Genomic DNA, 20,308 nt, shown 5'->3' on the forward strand with positions numbered 1-20,308 from the left:
ATTAATTTGTGCTGCAAGGCTTCATGATATTCATTGCCAAGCAAACAACTAGCACCACTCAAAACCGTGACAGCAGAACTGATATTGGAAGTGGATATCGCCCTCCGCAGGCAACTCAACAATACATAAAACACATCATTCACCATAAAAGTGGTAAGCCTAACAGGCACGTTCTCATCGATCTTGATCGTGTTTTATCTGTTATTAAAGCTGTCACAATTTTATCTGTCACTATATTATCATCCCATAAGTCTTATCATTACATATTACCACTATATTATCATCCCATAAGTCTTATCATTACATATTACCGTCTAAGCATACCAAGTCCCAAGTACTCTGACCATAGTCAATTTAAAAATGAAAAGAAAACCATATTTAATAATGTAAACGTGGAATAGTAGGATGATGAAACTTGTTCACGTAAGTTTCCCATTTTGTCATCAATTATTCTTCTTCTATTTTTTATTTATATTTTTTTTATAAATAATTATACTTATTTATTTATTTAAAGATTTAAAATAGTACTAATTATTATCTTTCTAATGATATTTTTATTGCTATCGCAAATTTTAAGATAAATAAATATATTAATTATATTTCTAATCTGTTGATATATTATTTTTTAAAGTGTGAATAAATGAAAAGAAAGGAAAATAATACTGACAGCAGCATGGTTTTCTCTAAAATGGTCCATAGAAGATGCAGTCATGCGTCACAAACGTGGTCCTTGGTAGATGATAAACATTCATTATGTCATAACTATGACCCCATGGTATCAGCGAGATCAATCGTGTCTGAAAACGATTGTCACAATGCATGCTTCTTTTTTATTTTCCTCGATGTATGTATGGCTCATGTGACTTAAAAAAAAATTCATATGGCTGAATTAGATAGTATGAATGTCTCTTAATCTATTAGATCATAGATTAATCTTGATTGTAATGTATGATTATCATTGATCTAAGATAATTTTATGTACAGTAAGAATTAGATATAAGTTTTCGCATGCTAAATATATAATTTATTTCTTCCTTATGTCAACCTATGGATTCTATGTAACTCAGTTTTTTTTCATAGTGGATTAGTCATCTTTCACCAATTTTTATCTTTCTGGAGGTGGAACATATCCCGGTGGAGCTTCCGCAGCTGTGATTAACTGATGCCATGGAAGTTAATTTCATTCGTGTTTGGTTTTCTTTTGTTTTTTCGTCATTCTTATCTTCATGTCCCAAAAAAAAAATATTCAATAACAAATTTTATATAAAATGTTTTATGATTAAAAAATTCATATTTTGTCTAACATACAATAACCGAAACTCTAGCTAGAAAATAGAAATAGATCACCATGTGGTAGTCGTGATAGATATTTTGAAGATTTAAAACTGATGCGAGCGAAGTACACTAATTATTTAATCAATCCCTCTCGTATTTCTGGATTTAATATAGCAGGATATTTCATGAATTTGTAGATCATGGAATGGATATTTATCCTGTGATAGAAGAAATACTGAGAACATTTAGAATATGTTCATTTTAATATATATATATATATATATATATATATATATATATATATATATATATATATATTTTAATTATAAAAATATTATGTTATTTCTATTTTCTATTTTTAAATATTTATATAGAAAATAATTTTCCTTTAATTTTTTTTAAATAAAGTGAAAACAATATAAAACTTTTGGTAGTTACTTGCACGTTGTCAGACTTAAAAATAGGAGTTAGATATTGTACCTTGCATGTGAAACATAAATTCCATTTGTTGCTTATAGTCACCTAAGTCCTCATGTAGCAAACTGAGAAATCACTTCCATATATCCTTATTCTCAACATCAACAATGACATGCATCTATACTTAAACTTAAATTTGATTATTGGCATCGATCTTGTCCAATATGGAAAGAGCAATCGCCCATTATAATAACCTTTCGGAAAACAACCATTTAGGCCAATGAATTATGGCCAACATCTGCAACCTTAAATTCTTTTATATTCATCCAAAAATGCATAAAAACCTTTGGAGAGGAGAGGACACGGTCAATCATTATTTTTATTTTTGACCCTTAAGTTGTTTCTAATTAAGGGTGGGTACAATCTATATATTAAGGTTCGACCAGCGAATTGAAGTAGTATGTGTTTTAAATAGGTTCCTTGTGGCTTCGCTTCTTATGTTTTTGTTCCTTGTACCACAACTACCGAAACCTCACGAGGTCCTGATGTTGGGTTGGCGACACCTAGCTGTAAGGCCATACATATAATTACATATCTTAATTCAGTGGCCAATTCATGCTCAGTTAGCAATGGATCGAAGAAACTTAATTTATCTAACTCTTATGGTGAGTTGATATATATTCATTGGAATGAAACAATTTTTCGTGTCATTACTTCATGACTTTACTGTATGATTTTGTTTTCATTGAAAAAGAACCAAATGCTATAAGACGGAAAAAGATGGATAAAATTGTTGGGCGGTGCGTTAGATGCAATCTGGCTTCACTAACTACTCATCATTTGTCTTATTAGCTGATCAAAGAAAATAAAATAATCATCAGTTACGTCTCTCGTCATTTCCTTTGTAAGTTTTTTAAAATGAAATACCGTTAATTAATCAAACAAAAACTACACATCAATTTCTTGAATTATGTTCTCTCTAAGTTTTTTAGGCTGTAATTTAAATATTAAAAATAGTACTGATCGATGTTTACCAACGAAGAAAATAAACTGAATTGGGCGAAAACTAATCCATCAAACAGCTGCAAATTGTCAAAGGAAGAATGCAGAAGCTATGATAAAAATTTCCAACCGTGTAATTTCTTAAACACCAATTTTGCGATGCCCCACGACAACATTTAAAGTCATTGATTAAATTGTTATAAATCTTCCCATACCTATATTTGATTTCTACCAATCATAATAATAATAAAAAGTCGCTGACTGTACTTAGATTTCTCATCGATCAAATATAAACGAAAACACTACACATTTAAAGATTGGATGTTGATGCTGTAGTAAATTTTTATTTTGGTAACTTATCAAATATTGTTGAGGCTTATTAACTCGAATCCTCCACACGTGTTAAAAGATAAACATTATATTTAATATTTTTAATTAAAAACATAAAATTCTTTAAATTTAAAAAATATTCTTTATTATTATTTTCCCTAAGAACTCATATCGACAGGACGGTTTGACACCTTAAAGCCGATTCTTCGTCATGGAACTGTAGTATTCCAAGAATTGGATTATTTATCCATTAAAACGATACGTGAACTGAGTTCAAAACGTTTTTTTACATTAAATATATATTTATGATTTATTACATATGTACAATCAATAATGTATGTGATAAATCATTATGCTGATATATTCTTAAAACTCTATATTAAGAAGTCTTTGTCTCTTTGAGATGTTAGTTTTAACTAGTTTTAAAAAATCTCGTTTTACTTCAGTCTTTTAAATTTTAATTCTTAAAATCGAACCTGAAATCTTTATAATTGTTATCAGTTAATCAAATTACCGGTTAAATGAATTATAGAATTGGTTTTTGTTAACGATTGTACCACTATGTCATATTAAATTGCTAGTGATGTCATTATTTACATGCTAGCTTGGGGTGGGGGTTAATTATTAGTTATTATTTGCTTGAAGCATGTTCTCTATTTAAAAGCATCATTTGACACAAACTAGCTGGCTGAACGGCTGCTTCAGAAAGTACAACCATAACTGCTTATTTTGATCTAAAAGTTTAATATGACATTCTTATATATTATAAATTAATACACTTTAATGATAATATAATTTTTATATTGAAAATGTTTATACTTTATAATATTTAATTATATATAAATAAATTTTTATTATATATAATACTTAGACTAAAATATTAGTTATACATAAAAATAAATTCATTTAGCATGTTAAAGTCGCTAATATAAACACAAAACCAATTTGTTTCCATCAAATTTGTCATCTTTGCTGATGTATTTTATGTCAAACCTAAGTACCAATATGTCAAATTAGCAACTTAAAATGTCAGATTAGTAATTCCCTTCATAAAAATGGACCCAACATAACTTAGATTGATACCAGTTGTACAAGAAATTAATATTTAAACGGACTTGGCATTGTGTTAAAAAAAAGAAGAAATAAATGATTAAAAAACATGAATTTCAGAAACTCAGTGTCGGTTTGGTTTAGACTTTAGAGTGAGATAAAATTAGATAGAATTAATTTTAAATGATTAAATATAATTACAATGTGTGTTTAAATACTCGGAAGAAATAACCTATTAACATGGACATAGTGATGAGGAATTTCAATAGTTTGCAAACATTTGAAGTTTCAAATTTTGTTACCGGGGTTATAAATATAAAAAATATTTTTAAAAAAGTATATTATTCATAAGAATTCAAATTAACTCTGCCGTAGTCGTGAAACCCCATAACCCACGCACCTAAACTTTTTTCATTAGCAAAAAAGAAAAAAATAGTTATAATTAACACAAGAAGTTGGATACTTGCCGTCTGTAAATTAAAAAATGTTAATAATGACAATATATTTTTCACCGAAAAAAACTATATATTTTCATATTAGAAAATTTTACATGAAACGATTTATTTCTTTTTTTTTATATATAGACACGATTTATTTCACATTTATATTTACTTGATGGCCCTAGAATTTCCTTTGTGCTACGTCACAGAGACACAGACATCACCTCCCAAGCAACAACTAACTACTTAGGAGTGGTAACTGTGGTTAGGTTAAGCAAACCAGGGTTGGGAAATGCCAGTTGGAGACATGGGTTGGGGACTTCAAGTTAAGTCCGCAAAATAATGCAACGATTAAGCTCACACACACTCATCTTCCTTAATCCATGATCAAGGTTTTAAAAAACTGTCCACCACCATAATAATTTGGTATTATATCAAAAGATTTTTTAACTGTTTGTAATCGCAATTGGATCTCATCGATCCTAATTGTTCTATCATCTTCCACTCTTGATGAGTAAGCTAGTAGCAATGCTAAGAGACGAAAGCGTGGGTTCCAGAAGTGCCAGGCACAGCGCCTCCACCGCCACCGTCTCCAACAAGGTTCTCGTCGCCGTCAAGGCCGAGAAGGTCATCTCCAACACCGCATTAGCCTGGGCTTTAACTCATGTCGTTCACTCCAGCGACTCCATCACGCTCCTCGCCATTTACTCTCCTCACAAAACCGGTACCTACTATATCTCTCTCTCTCCATAAATCTCAATTCCGTTAAATTCTATTTGTATTCAATTTTAATCGCAAAATCAATTTAAGTGTTTGTTAATCCTTACAACAATACTTAGATGCAGGTATTTGTCTGATTTCAGTATTATTATTCTCTAATTAGAATTAGAGTTTCATATCTCAATAATTCGTGTAGTAAAATTCTAACTCTTATTTGAGAACAACACTGAAAATAGCTGTGAAATTGTATATAAGTTTTGTTCTAATTCTTATTGGTTGAATTGGATTAGAGTTTGAACTAATTATTATGTGTGGATGTCGATTATTTCAGGCAGAAGGTTCTGGACTTTTTCTAGACTCGCCGGAGACTGTACGAACGGACCGGCGGGAAAGTTGCCGGAGCGAATTTCGGATATCTCCGAGTCCTGTGCTCAGATGGTGCTTCAGCTGCACAATCAAATCGAGGTAAATAACTTTGAAATTTAATTTACCTGAACTGCAGAAAATGAGAAAAATCAAACTATATATGATTTACTAGGTACGGAGCATGGTTTTAAATATCGATCTGTAACCGTAACTGAAGTCACAACGTAACAATTTTTCGTAAGTCTGCATCACGATTGTAATTAGGATCTTATCAATCACATTTTTTCACAATTAGCTATAATGCAAAGATTTTTTTACCCACCGCGATCGCAGCACCATTTAAAACCTTGTTACTGTATAGCATAAGATTCACGGTTTTAAAGAAAAGAAAATTATTATAATGTTGATGTCAAAGTTGACGAATTATATGCACTTTGCATAAACCGCAAACCCCTACCCGCTGTAACTGGTACTTTCCACCACGTACCTTTCTCTTTCAAATAGTCAGAGGAAAAGGACTGAGTTTTCCTGGTTTTTTTTAGTTGATGAACCGGTTCGGTTGTTTATCAATTATTTTTTTTCCGTTTTTTAATAAAAACCCTTGTGACTTTATGGCCATATTCGCGCTGTCGTTTTTGTCTCATTCTCTTTCTTTCGAGGACGGAGACAGGGAGACGTATATTTCAAGCATTAATGCTATGTTTGCAATTTTTTTATTCATTTGCAATATGCATTACAAGTAAAATATAGAAAAGACAAGAGAAAAAGAAATATGAATAAATTATATGAATAGAAATAAGAATGGAAGAAATTTAACTTTTTTCTGTTTATTAATTAATATAAGTAGAAGAATACCTAAAAATATATAAATTGTATTAATTTTTATACTAATTGCACAAATTAAATTCAAATAAAAAAGTGAATTATTTTACTTTTTTTAATAATATATAATTATTTTTTTTAGGTTATAAAAACTATTTGCTTTTTTTCAAAAAAAATCCATTTTACTTCTTCTCTCAAATAATCAGTTATTTAATATTTTCGTTATCTCTATCTGTCTTCTTCTCTATTTAAACTCAAAAAAATATAGAATCAAAGTATGTCAAATTATTGTGCCAATTATTTTATATATTATTATATATTTTGTGTAACCAAAAAAGACAATGTGTGTGCCCTCAATTTTGCTTTTCAGTAACTTGTCAGAGTTGAGGAAGTTTCTGATCTCTTCAAAGTTGTACCAGCTTGACTTAGTTTGTTCGATTCGTATAATAGAGGTTATGATTTTTCAGTAATTGCACATGCACATGGATTCGTAGACTAAATATTTTAAACAATGTTTTTTTTCTGAATTTTTTAAACAATGATTGTCCATGTATGGTAGAGGAAAAGGGAAAATAAATTTTATATTTACATGTGTTAAAGGGAAATATTTTACCGTTATTGACAGTAAATAGTTGGTTGTAGTTAGTTTTAGTGTTTTACTGTGTCAGTCTACGCACACTCATGATTAATTGATTATAATTAATGTATCTATATATGTTACTTTGTGAACACAACTAGATGAAGACTATTTTTCTTTTTTCTCAAATTTCTTTCTTTAATGTTTACTTTTCCTCATGCTATGCCCCTAATATTTGGAGCTATAAGCTCGCCATGGTTTCTAGACTTGAATATTGAAGATCTCAAATCTCTCTACAAACATTCACAACACTAAACTCCATTAATTTCGTTGAAGAAAACTTTTTAATGTGGTAGCAGCAAGTGCTTGCAAAAACTCGAGGTTTGAAGCTCAATAAGTATATTAGAGGTGATGCAATCGCTAGTAAGTATCGCAGCATAAACATAAAGAAGTTGATAAATATCTAAATTAATTATGAGCAACAAGATTAGCTGCGGGTGACTTGGCTATTTGTTTCAATGTCACAACCAATTTCTCACGGAAATGGAGAATTGATGTTCTCACACCAAATTTAAAAAAGATTTGAAGTCTCTATTTTGCATTGCAAACAAGAGCTGAAATCAAGAAACTCAAGCTGCAATTGCAAATGGATTTTCACAAAGAAGTGGGTTTGTTTATTCATTACATGGGATAAAAAAAATGGATGTTGAATATGTAAGAAGGGATGAATTTCACTAGAAACGATAATTGAATAAAAAAAAATTACTCACAACTACAACTAGTAGGTTTTCTTATCCGTCACATAGGTTTGATACACATATTTTATTATAATTTATAATTAGGATTTGAAAGATCTTTTGGTATATTTTTATTGAGTTACATGTTACACTTGTTACTAATTTTTCATAATAAATTTGAATATTAAAATAATATTTAATTTGTTTCGCTAGTTTTAATGAAAAAACACATGAAAATATTTTATTTGATTAAAAGTGTATATAACAAATATAAGAGTATATAGATACACATTAGAAATGAGTGCGGGCACTAAAATTATAAATTTATAATCTTAGGCGAAGCTATGTTTGATTACGTGTTCTCTCAAATTCTATACATTACCATTCCTACTTGAATGCATTGTTGAAATGACACAGTAAAACGGCTATTATATCTCAAGGTATGACATAGTATATTTGTTAAATTGGCTTTTTCTATTTTTCCTAAAATGCAGGTTAGGATGAAGATTAAGGTGGTCACGGGTACTCCCAGTGGTGCTGTGGCGGCTGAAGCTAGATGGAGCGGTTCCCATTGGGTCATACTGGACAAGTAATTAAACCTGAAAAAAGTATTTCTTTTTTTCTGAGCTATTAGTTTCTTTATTTGATTGCAAATATGTTTTCTCATTTCTTCCATGCATGCCCCGTGAATGAGGTCAATTGGCCTTGCGTAACACGTTGGTGGCTGGGTGGGTGACGAGAAATTATTACAATTCTAAGATTATTATGTGTTCATACTTCATAGCTCCACTAAACTAAATACACGTATTCAAATGTTTTTAATTTAAGAAAAAAGTTAATAATAGTAGTATTTATTTATGTGCCATCTAAAAATTAATGAAGATCATGATAGTTCTGAACTGCCTGATTAGTTTTTACTGGGTGACCTCTTCTGCAATTTATCTGCAGAACATTGTCTGTGTTTTAGTATTACTCAATGGCATATTAGGCATACTTGAGATTTGATAACCTTATACTAGCCTCCAACCATTGGCTCACCAATTATTACCTTCCAGCAAGGTTTTAAATTGCGGTCGTGGTTGCAATTGTGCTCACGATGCGTTTGCGGACAGTTGAAAAACTGTTACGTTGTGGGCCAATATTTAAAACTATGCCTACCAGTAAACAGAAAAAGCAACCTATTGCATTCTGTCTTTTCCCATCTAGTAATTCTTTTCTAGGTCCAGTTAACATTTTAATTAATGAAGTGGATAATATTTGTAAAGTTGTGACATTACATTTGAGATTCGAAGAGGCATTGCTCTTACTAGGATTTGATTGAACAACTTCAACACATAACTTCCAATTAGAAATAAGTAGAATTTTTTGGAGCTGCATAGCCGAATGATAAACATATGAGAAATTTGTTGATAAATACCTTACGTTGCTGAAACAGGAAATTAAAGCAAGAGGTAAAGCATTGCATGGATGAACTCAACTGTAGCATAGTGGTGATGAATGGTTCGCAGGCAAAAATCCTCAGGCTTAACTTAGGGTCTAATTCCAATGAACTCCAAACTCCTTTTTTCTCTGCTACCTCTTCACCAGGTATTGAAATTGAAAAGCTAAAAAGCAGGAGATTGAAGCATTCTACCCCAGTAAGTAGCCCTGAAGAAGCAGGTACTTCTGCTACAAGAAACATAGGAGTAAATTCAAGGTCAAGTTCTGACTCGAACACTTCTCTTTTCCTAGTCTATGAACAAAACCCTCTGTACGAGGGTCAGGGCCCAGGGAAAAGAACAGACAAATCAATCAACGAACCAAAAGATTTTGATGTCCTGCCACCATTATACTTTGATCTTGAAAGAGATAGCCCTCCCACTTCATGGACACGTCCAACATCATCTGTGGCCAGTGATAACAAGACTATATTTTGGACTCCTCAAAACCACGTTGTAGACAAGAAGTTTCAGAAAACAAAAAACAACAGTGTTATTCAAAGAACTAAATCTCCAACTTCGAAAACCTTACTTGAGAATTTTATACGTTGTGATCAAGAGACGAGGACAAATGAACTTGGGTTTGACCAAGCTAAAAGTAGAAGTTATGTCCCCAACTGGGGCATTAGAGATAACTCCATTCCTTTGGGCAGAACTACCTCTATACCTCCTCCCTTATGCTCACAGTGTCAGAATAAAGCACCAGTATTTGGAAAGCCTCCAAAACGGTTTTCTTACAAAGAGCTAGAGGAAGCTACTGATATGTTCTCAGATGAGAGTTTTTTGGCTGAAGGTGGATTTGGTGTGGTCCACAAGGGAATACTCAAAGATGGTCAGGTTGTTGCGGTGAAACAGTTGAAGTTTGGTGGCTCTCAAGCAGATCTTGATTTCTGCCGGGAAGTTCGGGTCTTGAGCTGTGCACAACACAGAAATGTTGTCCTTTTGATAGGATTTTGTATAGAGAGCAATTTGAGGATATTAGTCTATGAGTACATATGCAACGGATCATTGGACCTCTACTTACAGGGTATTTAATTTAATTACTAACTTCCGTTATTTCAAAAACTTCCTCAGTGTCCTTTCTCTCTTTCTGGCTTTTTAATTACTATTTGAATGTTCTATATCCATCAATCCAATGAGAGTTCACATAGTCCATTATTTGATTAGCAGCAGATGAGAGTATGCCTTTGGATTGGAACTCACGATTAAAGATAGCAATTGGAACTGCACGAGGCTTACGCTACCTTCATGAAGATTGTAGAGTTGGGTGTATAGTGCACAGAGACTTTCGACCCAAAAATATTCTCTTAACCCATGACTTTGAACCTCTGGTAACTTACTTGCCCTTCTGCATTTTTTAATTTTTTTTTGCCAAAAGTTGACTTCCAATTTTATTTTGTTTTGCAATTCTTCAATTTTAAACGATAATGCTTTACAGATCAAATATAAATAAATATGCCAACAACTCCTTTTGGTGGGACTCTGTCCTTTCTTTTTGCTCCTATTATTGTGCCCGCAATTTCAATGGGATTCCTGAGTACAGATTTTACTAACCTTTCATGGGTTTTGGCCTAGTCCCCCCATGTTTTGTTGTTGTTCTTGCTCTTCTATATTTAAATTTGGGTTAGGCTTTGGTAGAGGATCTTTGGTTTGAAGGATGCACATATTTGGAATGTTTCAATCCTTTTTGCGGTCTCGCCTGTTTCTAAAAAATAAAAAAAACAAGAAATATATATATATATATATATATAAGTAACTGCTGTTAAATCTATTCATTTAGGTGGCTGATTTTGGGCTTGCTAGATGGCACTCAGAATGGAATATAGATACTGAAGATCGCGTCATAGGAAGTTCAGGGTATTTTTCTTGCTTTGGCATTAATTAAGATATGGGACATCATAGTTTTGATTCTAATCAAAGGTAACCTTACATAAACTAGGTATCTTGCACCGGAGTATCTTGACGCTGGAAACCTTACATATAAAGTAGATGTATATGCATTTGGAATTGTATTATTAGAGTTAATAACAGGTAGAAGAATTAGCGAGTTGGAACAGTTCAATGGACAGTACTCGTATCTTTCTGAATGGTTTCATCCCATACGCATCTTAGAGCCCAGTCATATCTTACAAAACGTACGTTCTCTCAAACCATGCTTCGATTCTGAGGAATCATTGGAATTTAATCTTCAGTTGCAAGCCATGGCACGAGCTGCTTCGTTGTGTCTTCGTGTGGATCCTGATGCCAGACCCCCAATGTCAAAGGTCTGATTTACTTGGGTGCTTTAAAGAAATACTAAGAAGATACTCTTTTAAACATATTTTTTTATTGATTAAAATTTATTAAAAATAACATAATTTAGTTGATCTCACATCTTATTTGACTTTTTTTTTTTAATTTTATAGTTTTGTATATATTTTAACCAATGAAAGAGAGTATGTTAGGAGAATGTTAGGAGAGATGTGTTAGAGAGTATGTTCTTACTACTCCTCTTGATAAAAACTAATTGCTTAATTAGGAAACAAACTTTCCTTTTATAATATATTGAGAAAGTCCATTTTCTTTTTTAACGTGATTGTAGATCCTGAGAGTGTTGGAAGGGGGTGATCCCGTTCGTCCTATGGGTTTAGACATCAATTCAGTTGGTAACACAAGTGGCCATTTAAGAGGTTTGAAGTCACACACTCCACCAAAAGGTACAATAAGTCATTCTCGCAGATTATCACATTGATCATTAATTCCTTCGGCTCTTGAGCTAGCTATAGGATCTATTGTTGGCAATATAGTTCTGTTTTGAGCTGCATAGGATCAATTATTCATTTGAAGCTGCATAGGATCTATTGTTGGCAATATAGGAACTCTCGTACGCTTATAGAAACCTTCAGACAAGCACAGCACTTGGTGGCAAGTGGTAAGAACTAAGAAGTTATTGTCTTAGCCTAGCTTCTCATTAAATAAAAAAAAGATTTGTAATTTGGCGGGGTTTTTGGAGCCTGTAGTTCCTAACTCGTCATTTGCCTAATAGCAAAAAATTCATTCAACAGGGGATGTTTCTCTTTGCTCTATTTTCTCTTGGATCCGAAGGCAACTCCCTAAATTGGTTGGTGACCGTATTTTCTTTTTATTAGAAGAAAATATATTAATTTTGAATACAAGGGTACTCAAGTCCTTTACAATTAGTTTGATTCTATGTTTTTGCCATTATAGTATCTATTTTCTCCGTGTTATATTAACATTTCAAGCAACATTTTTTGAGTAAAATGGATAGATAGTTCTTTGCTCAATGCCCAATGGTAGTTTCATGTTTGTGACTGCCAAATGAATGTTGAAATCTGACATATTGCTCAATGCTCAATGCCCAATCAAACGTGTTTGTCTTTGTCCTTTGAAAGTATACGTAAGGATGTTTTAGCAAGAATTTTATAACACCCCATTTTCTTTTCTCTCTTCTCTTACATAGTTTTTTTTTTCTTTTCTTGTATAACTCTCGGTTTCTATTTCTGTGTGAGGTGTATTTATATATTTATTTTTATATTTAGAAAGGGGTGTTGTAAGTTTTTATTTAGTGAAAATCTTTCCATATACTTGCTTATAGTTGTAGTGTTTTGCATAGTTGTTCAGGAATTTTTTATGTGATGTTTAGTTTCTTTTTGTCATTTTGTTTCAGATGCTTGATACTATTTTGCTTTTTGTATTTTTTTAGTCAATTGTGGTAATCATTAGAACCAGTAACATGTCAATATGCGGAGATGTCAAGGGCAATTGCAATATCGTTTGATCTTTCACATAAAAAAAAAGAATTATTTTTTTAATGGAAAGGTTCCAACTAAGAAAGATTTGATATTTAAGTGTGTCCATTAGCAATTTTTTTTAATGGAAACTAGCCTGCTATACTGATTCACACACTACGATATCGATCACTATAACAATATATATATATATATATATATATATATATATATATATATATATATATATATAAAAGTAATTTTCTCTTGTGAGAATTAAAGATAAGAATAATTTTGAGAAAAAAATAATTGTTTAGATGTAATTGAAGATAGACATGCAAATCTTTATTTTTTGTGTATAAAGAGAGGTGAGTGGAATAAGATTTTTCTCGTCTAATTTAATAGTAATTTCGTCATTTCATTTTTATTTGTTCATTATTAATTTTTTAATTGACGTGTGTAAATAATGCACAAATATCACTTTTTTAAGTAAAAAAAAGTGTAAACTTAAATGTATAATTAATACATTAAAATTTATCATTGAAATGAACTCGATTTGATGTGCGATTATTTGAATTTAAATTGTGGGAGTTCTCTTTCTACCGTGGATCTTATCTTCTTAACCATTAAATATCTAAATAATGACAAGCGTACTCGCTAGTAGATTGAAATTCCAAAAGATTGTTAAGAAAATTGACCTAATACTTGATAATAAGTCGATTTATTCACTAACTGCCTAACAAAAATGTGAACCATGATGACAAAAATTAGTAAGTTAAAATATTATTAAAGATACATGTTATTATGTTCAACATTATTGATTAAAATATTATTTAATCTGAAGTCGAATACACATTTTACAATATTAATCTTTTTCTGCCTAAATTTTATTAATTTTTATTTATTAAATAAAACACATCATATGTAATTATAGTAATTAAAGTGTTTACAATAAGTATATATTCTGATTAAACTAATTAACTAATAAAAAATTATTAAATCTTAAATAAATTTAAATTTTATATGATAAGATAACAATTTATTAAAATTTATGGAATATATTTTATAATTATAGTAACTTTTTGTTTGTTATCACAATTTTAATATAACTATAAATAATAATATTATCGTAAAAAATAATAATTGATATCATCTTATGTGTTGATAATTCATTTATTTTTATAATATAGTATATTTTTATTTTATTAACAATTATATGAGCACTTAAGGTAATATTGATTTAAGTTTACGATTTCATGTTAATAAATTTAAAATTCCTCTGTTAATTTACTTTTGAATTATGTAGATTTTAATTATATATAAAGGTTTTATTGTCACGTCTCATTTTCATATTGATTTCCCCAAATAATTTAATTAATATATATTTTATATTTATTTTATTATATTTTATTTTAATAAAATCTTAAATCAATTATAATACATAAGAATCACATAAATTTAAAAATTTAGATTTTATTTTTTTGAATTTTATACTGTAGATTTTGTTTGACAAAATTTTATATAACAGATATAAGAAATTGTGTAAATTGATATGATATATTTTTTTTATCAAATTTTTACTTTATCTTCTATTTTATAATAGGCTTTTAAAAAAATCTTCTATTAATAAGATTTTGAATTGAGAATAAGTAATTTTGTATTTTGTTAATCAAATTATGTTTTCTAATAGATAAACCTATACGTACATTCTTATTTATCCTTATTGTTTGTTTTAGTCACATTAATAAATTTAGTTTAAAAAATTTAAATTTCAAAAACAATTACTTTATAATAATATATAATAAAAAATTTATTTTAATGTATTGATTTAGAATAAAAGACTAATACCAAATATAAATATACCATTAAATACTAATTTTCATCCTAATTATAGTTTATGGTTGCTAGATTGAATATTTGATTGTTTTAAATGGAATTTGACTATATTAATAGCATTTGATTGATAATTAATTGATTTATTAAATAAATTTAAGTTCTAAATTTATTTAATAAACGACATACTACCATTTTTCGTAGGTTAATTAAATCAAAAACAATTTTTTTATCATTCTACTTGTGATTTTTCTCCTTTTATTTTTCATTTTTAATTACTTTTCAACAAAAAATTATCTATAAAAAATTTAACAGAACTATATGAATAATTAAGAAAAGTACCATGAGTATATATTTGGTTTAATTAATTCTTTAAATCTTATATGAATTTTTATTTTATATAATACCTAAATAATTTATAGTTTTCTGGAATAGTCTTTATAATTACAATAATCAATTATCATGTGATCAAAATAATGATAAAAATAATTTATTTATTAATTGTGATATATTTAAAACATTAAAACTATACAATTAACAAGACATGAAATTCTATTGTAATTAAATAATTTCATTCAATTTTTTATTCCAAATTAAGCATGCAAATAAAAAAGATAAAAAAATAACTAAATCATTTTGTTTTAAAAAAGAAACTCAAAAGAGAACATGTAAAATATCACTAAAATAAATAGAATTATATCTAGGACAATACTTTTAATAATAATTTTTTTTAGGACATGTGTATACAAAAATATAATTAAATATTTATTGATATATCTATTAACGTATATTTATTAAAAAATTAATAATATATTATTAAAAATTCAAATAATATAAAAAAATTATTCTTATAAATTATAAAATATTAATTTAATATCCGTAAAAACACGATAAATTAAACTAGTTATTACTTTAAATATGTGACTGAGTGAAGATCAGAGCTTCAATATTCTCCAAGAACTTTCTCCACTCCAACGTGTCTTCACATTTGACTCCATTGTCAACATGTTCAATATTATTCATCTATCTACTCATAAAACCTTTAGAACTTTTGCTTTATTTAATTTTACTTCTTCATCATTTTATTATTGATTTTTTTTTATAATTTAATCTTTTTATTATCTTCTTTCTTTGAGGCAAGTATTTACCTTTTTCTTTGTTCTTTTGGAATCTTTTTAGAAGCTTTTAATACCTGACACTTAATATTTGATCCCTTCAGGTGGGGATTTACTTGCGAAGATATTCTAACCTTTAAGTTAGCAGCAAGAGCAAATATCAATAATAAATTAAAATTTAGTCACCATTATATAGCGGTTAAATTCGACTTATAATTTCATTTTTCCTAATTAAATTACAAAATTATCTTATCTTACCTTATAATAAATCTTTTTGGAATTTATAGGTGATTTTTATCTTGTTATATAAATCCATAAATATATAAAGTTTGATTTTTCTCCTTCCTAATATATTCAAGTGAGATTCTTAAGTATCAAGTGATCTACTCGATCCATCACCAGGTATCGAGTTTTGTCTTCTGCTCCTTGAACAGAAACAACGAGAAACCACCACCATGGTTGATCATCAACAGCCAGGAAATCTCTTGACAAGACTTAAAGAAATAGAAGTAGGAAGTGAAATTCATACAAGAATCGATCAAAATTTGTACCGATTAGATCAATGCTATGGAAAGGAAATTAGTTTCTCTATTGTCTCTTTTCAGACTGTCCATGTGTTGTTGTCTCTTTTCTGTCCATGTGCTGTCCTTTCGAAAGGATACTGTTTTTATGATTTTTATAGAATTAGTTCACAATTAAATATTAAAATAACTATTATGGAACGGCGGCATTTTAAATGAAGAGCACATGGACAACTTTAAAAGAGACAACAAATAAGTTAGATTCTATAAAAAAAAAGTACCTTTCTCTACTCCCCATGTTTAAGAAACGGAAGCAACAATGGGAACTTAATTGCCTTGAAGAGCCCAGGACAAATAGGAATGAGATCATTGTCAAGGGTGCATGTAACAATCGCCCAAGGCCCAGAGTATCCAATTAGTAATAACCTACAATAATAGTCTCGTTATGTTTTTTCTTCTTAGGTGTTGAGGTTTTCTTTTGCTTATTGTTACTTGCATGTGATACTCCATTTTTATTTAGTAAATCCACCGTTATGTTATACTTAGGTTCTCAATTGACTGGTATTAATATTTATGATTTTGATTTATTAAAATATAAAATTAGTAATAACTAATAAGACTAATAGATATTCATTATCTCATATAACTTTTGTTAAAAATATATTAAAAAGTGCTATTAGCCTTTCTCATTAATTATACCAATAACAAATAAGTGAAAGAGAGATATATAATGTTAATTCATCATGACATGTGAATCATAATCGTTGGCATTCTCAAAACCTGATTTTTCTATAAGACACCAGCCCCAACAGACAGAAATTGTTTAACTACCTCATCTATTCATTCATGCACAAATTACATTATACTACATAAAATTTAATAAAGCTCTTCGACCATGCCAGTCACTCAGTCAGTCCCAATCTTGCATAATCAATCAATCAAAGTCAACAATCACAAAAATAAAAATAAAAAAACCTAAATACACGTCATCACATAAAAACAAGATGAGACATGAATTATTATAAATCTGAGTCTAATTAATTTTTACCGATGAAAACATGTGTCCATGATTGGTCCGTCCCGGAGAGAAGGCAACGAGTGTGCATCAGAAGCCATGCGGTGCTGATTCACCTGATTTTTATTCATCTATTCGGAAACACTCCAAATTTTTACCGACTTATCCAAACTCCCACTGTACAAAACCCAACGCCGATCCTGCTCACCCTTTTCGCCAGATTCACGGTTCTCCTCCACGGCCAGGCACTTCAACGGACCGTTGTGGCCCGTCAGAACCGACACGCACGTGTGAATCACACCCTCGCGTTTCCACACGCATAAGGTCTTATCCGCCGAGCCGCTGAAAACTAACGTCCCCGCGGCGGCCAGGCACAACACCGCCAGCTTGTGCCCCTTCAAAACCCCGCCGTGCGCGTAATTCTTGCCGCTCCCCCAACAGTTCACTAACCCGTCCGAGGCGCCGCAGTACACCATTGACCCCGCCTCGCCCACCGCCAGCGCCGTCACCGCGTACTCCTGCTTCAGCAGAGTCTTCACGGCCGCGTGCTTCAGGCCTTTACCTCGCATCTCCCGCCGCCACACCTTGACGGTGCCATCCGCCGAGCCGGAAAACATCACGTCCCCGTCCCCGCACACGACGGAGTTCACCGCGTCGTCGTGCGCGTGGATGGACTCCAAGCACCTGGAGTCCGAAATCCTCCACACCTTGATTGTCCTGTCCCACGACGCGGAGTATAAATAGGTTTTGTCTTCTGAAAGGCTCAAACACGAAACGGCATCGGAGTGTCTGATCCATAACGCTGTTTTGTGTCGTCGAACCTGAAAGCACAACAACAATACTACTGTCACTTGTAATTCTTAACAGTAACATGATCATTATTACATTAATTTGGATCAACTGTTGATATTTTTAAGAGAAAAAAATATATATTTCTAAGTTTTTTTCAAACATGAGTTAGTGTGTATTTTGATTTTTTTTAATAGTGTTTATTTTGATGAAAATTAATAAAAACTAATTTTAAATGAAATTAACTTTAAAGTGATATAATTTATATTTAAATATGTTTAACATTAAATTTTTTTAAGAGAATTACAAAAGCAAGTCGGTAATGCTAATAAAATTTTGCATAAATTTTTTTATCCATTTAAAAGTTATTTTATCTCAAAATTTTTTTATTAATTCATTAATGTAAAATTAAAAATGCAAAATTTTATCTAATTTTTTTTGTCTTAATCATCTGGTATATTAGAAACAATTAATGCATTAACCTAGTGAATTGAAGGACATCGATAATGGAGGACCAAATTGTTTTTAACATGATTCTAAATAATCAAACAGGGTGAAATCAAACACATGCATATTTGTGAAGAAATAATTTACGTGTACAATTTATCTGATTTCAGTGCTAATAAAAAAAGGTAATTTTAGTCACTAAAGAATGTTAGATATATGTCGAACCTCGACGTAGTTGCTGGGGTTAATTGAGCTCTTGAAGATGTCTTTAAGCGTTGGCAATGTGCCGGCACGTTTGTAGACTCTAGGGTTCTTGGGGGAGACCTTCCAGACGCGGATTTTGCCGTCTTGGTGACCGGTGAAGATTTTCTGATCAGACAGTATTATGGTTTTCACCAAACCGCTGTTCGATTTGAACCCGGAATGTTCCTTGAGATTCTTCCAGACACGAATGTTCTTGCTGTCGGAACCGGTGAAAAGAAGATCACCGGAGGCAGCGAGGGAATAGATGTGTCCCTCTTGTCGGATAAGAGAACCTACGAGGGCTTCATGCAAGGTGCTGTTATGCTCTTGAGACCAATGAGGTTTCGAGAATGAGGAATTCGTTGTCTGGTTCCACGGCGACATCATCATGGGTGAGCCTTCGCCGCTTAACCTTCCGGGCTCGGAGCAGTAAGAGCTCATCGGCGACACCGTGCTGCTGCGTCGCATCGCGAACTCGTCGTCGGTGAGCACCTCCGTTGCCGACATTCTCGGCTCCGATTGCACGAACTTTGGACGTGGAGCGGTTTCGCCAAACATGGCCTTACAACTTATAACCAATTAATTAACTAATTAAACTAATTAGTTACGATAAGATAATAATGCTGTGATTTCTTCTCTCTTCTCTCTCTTGGTAATGTGTGTTTTGTTTTTTTCTTTCACGGTGGAGCAGCGCAAATGCTAAGCGATTCGAACTGCTACCGGAAAATGGAAAGGGAGAAAAGGGAAAAAAAATACAAAGAGGAATATTGAGAGACTTTGATTGATTGATTGGTTGGGAAATAGAAACTGAAGGAAGTTAAAGAGTGTGACAATTATATGAGGGTTGGGTGGGTGGGTGGGAGAAGTGAGAGAGTATAAAACTATATATATGCGATTAGAATTGATGGTGCAAATGATTGGGTCAATTGTGTGTTGACACGTACCAGATGTTAATTTGGCTTTGTAAAAGGTTATTATGTTATTATCAGAAGATGTAATTTGGGTCCGGGAGTTTCGGTTTCCTAGGTAGGTTTTGTTGGTTGAATGTTAGGGATCGATGGATTGTCGAAACTGCTTCGGATTAATTTTTTTATTTATTTATTAGAGGCTTATTTTAGGATGACACGGTATGATTTTCCAACGTCCCAGGTAATACTATATTATAAAAAATTCCCCCTATATATATTGACTTGCTTTATGTGTAAGTAATGATTTGAAGGTATATATGTTTTTTAATGTTTGATTGGTATGTGTGAACTGCAACTAATTAGGAAGGAATCTGGATATGCCTGTCCACAATAGCACAGATTCATACAATCAGCAATTTGTAATTGTAAAATAAAGATTGGATGGCTAGTATTTTGTCTTGATAAATTAAATTCAAAACATGCATTTAAGATATG

The 20,308-nt window shown here is 31.1% G+C and overlaps 2 protein-coding genes across 10 annotated transcripts; one reads left to right on the plus strand and one right to left on the minus strand.

Moving 5' to 3' along the window:
• The first annotated feature begins 4,853 nt into the window (after positions 1-4,853).
• On the plus strand, positions 4,854-12,870 carry LOC100813141 (inactive protein kinase SELMODRAFT_444075). 7 transcript variants are annotated; one of them, XM_026125550.2, is made up of 10 exons: positions 4,854-5,238; positions 5,566-5,699; positions 8,231-8,325; positions 9,172-10,241; positions 10,382-10,545; positions 10,995-11,071; positions 11,154-11,478; positions 11,796-11,910; positions 12,070-12,125; positions 12,259-12,870. In XM_026125550.2, the coding sequence occupies exons 1-9, from the start codon at positions 5,025-5,027 to the stop codon at positions 12,087-12,089; spliced, it is 2,214 nt and encodes a 737-aa protein (XP_025981335.1). In that variant the 5' UTR covers positions 4,854-5,024; the 3' UTR covers positions 12,090-12,125; positions 12,259-12,870. The 7 variants fall into 7 exon arrangements, 5 of the variants coding, with proteins under 5 accessions (XP_025981335.1, XP_025981334.1, XP_006595948.1 ...); XR_417906.4 differs by having other exon boundaries at positions 11,796-12,125; positions 12,259-12,364; XM_026125549.2 differs by having other exon boundaries at positions 12,070-12,870.
• Positions 12,871-16,195: 3,325 nt separating this feature from the next.
• On the minus strand, positions 16,196-19,770 carry LOC100813672 (protein JINGUBANG). Of its 3 annotated transcripts, XR_005888449.1 has the most exons (4): positions 18,888-19,770; positions 17,460-18,247; positions 16,693-16,837; positions 16,199-16,551 (listed from the first exon to the last, which is right to left on the minus strand). XR_005888449.1 is itself a non-coding variant. In XM_041009293.1 (2 exons), the coding sequence occupies exons 1-2, from the start codon at positions 19,461-19,463 to the stop codon at positions 17,558-17,560; spliced, it is 1,266 nt and encodes a 421-aa protein (XP_040865227.1). In that variant the 5' UTR covers positions 19,464-19,770; the 3' UTR covers positions 17,314-17,557. The 3 variants fall into 3 exon arrangements, 1 of the variants encoding a protein (XP_040865227.1); XR_005888448.1 differs by having other exon boundaries at positions 16,196-16,837; XM_041009293.1 differs by lacking the exons at positions 16,199-16,551; positions 16,693-16,837 and having other exon boundaries at positions 17,314-18,247.
• Between the last annotated feature and the right edge of the window lie 538 nt (positions 19,771-20,308).

The sequence above is a fragment of the Glycine max genome, chromosome 14 (genome assembly GCF_000004515.6).
Source record: "Glycine max cultivar Williams 82 chromosome 14, Glycine_max_v4.0, whole genome shotgun sequence".
Taxonomy (NCBI): Eukaryota; Viridiplantae; Streptophyta; class Magnoliopsida; order Fabales; family Fabaceae; genus Glycine; species Glycine max.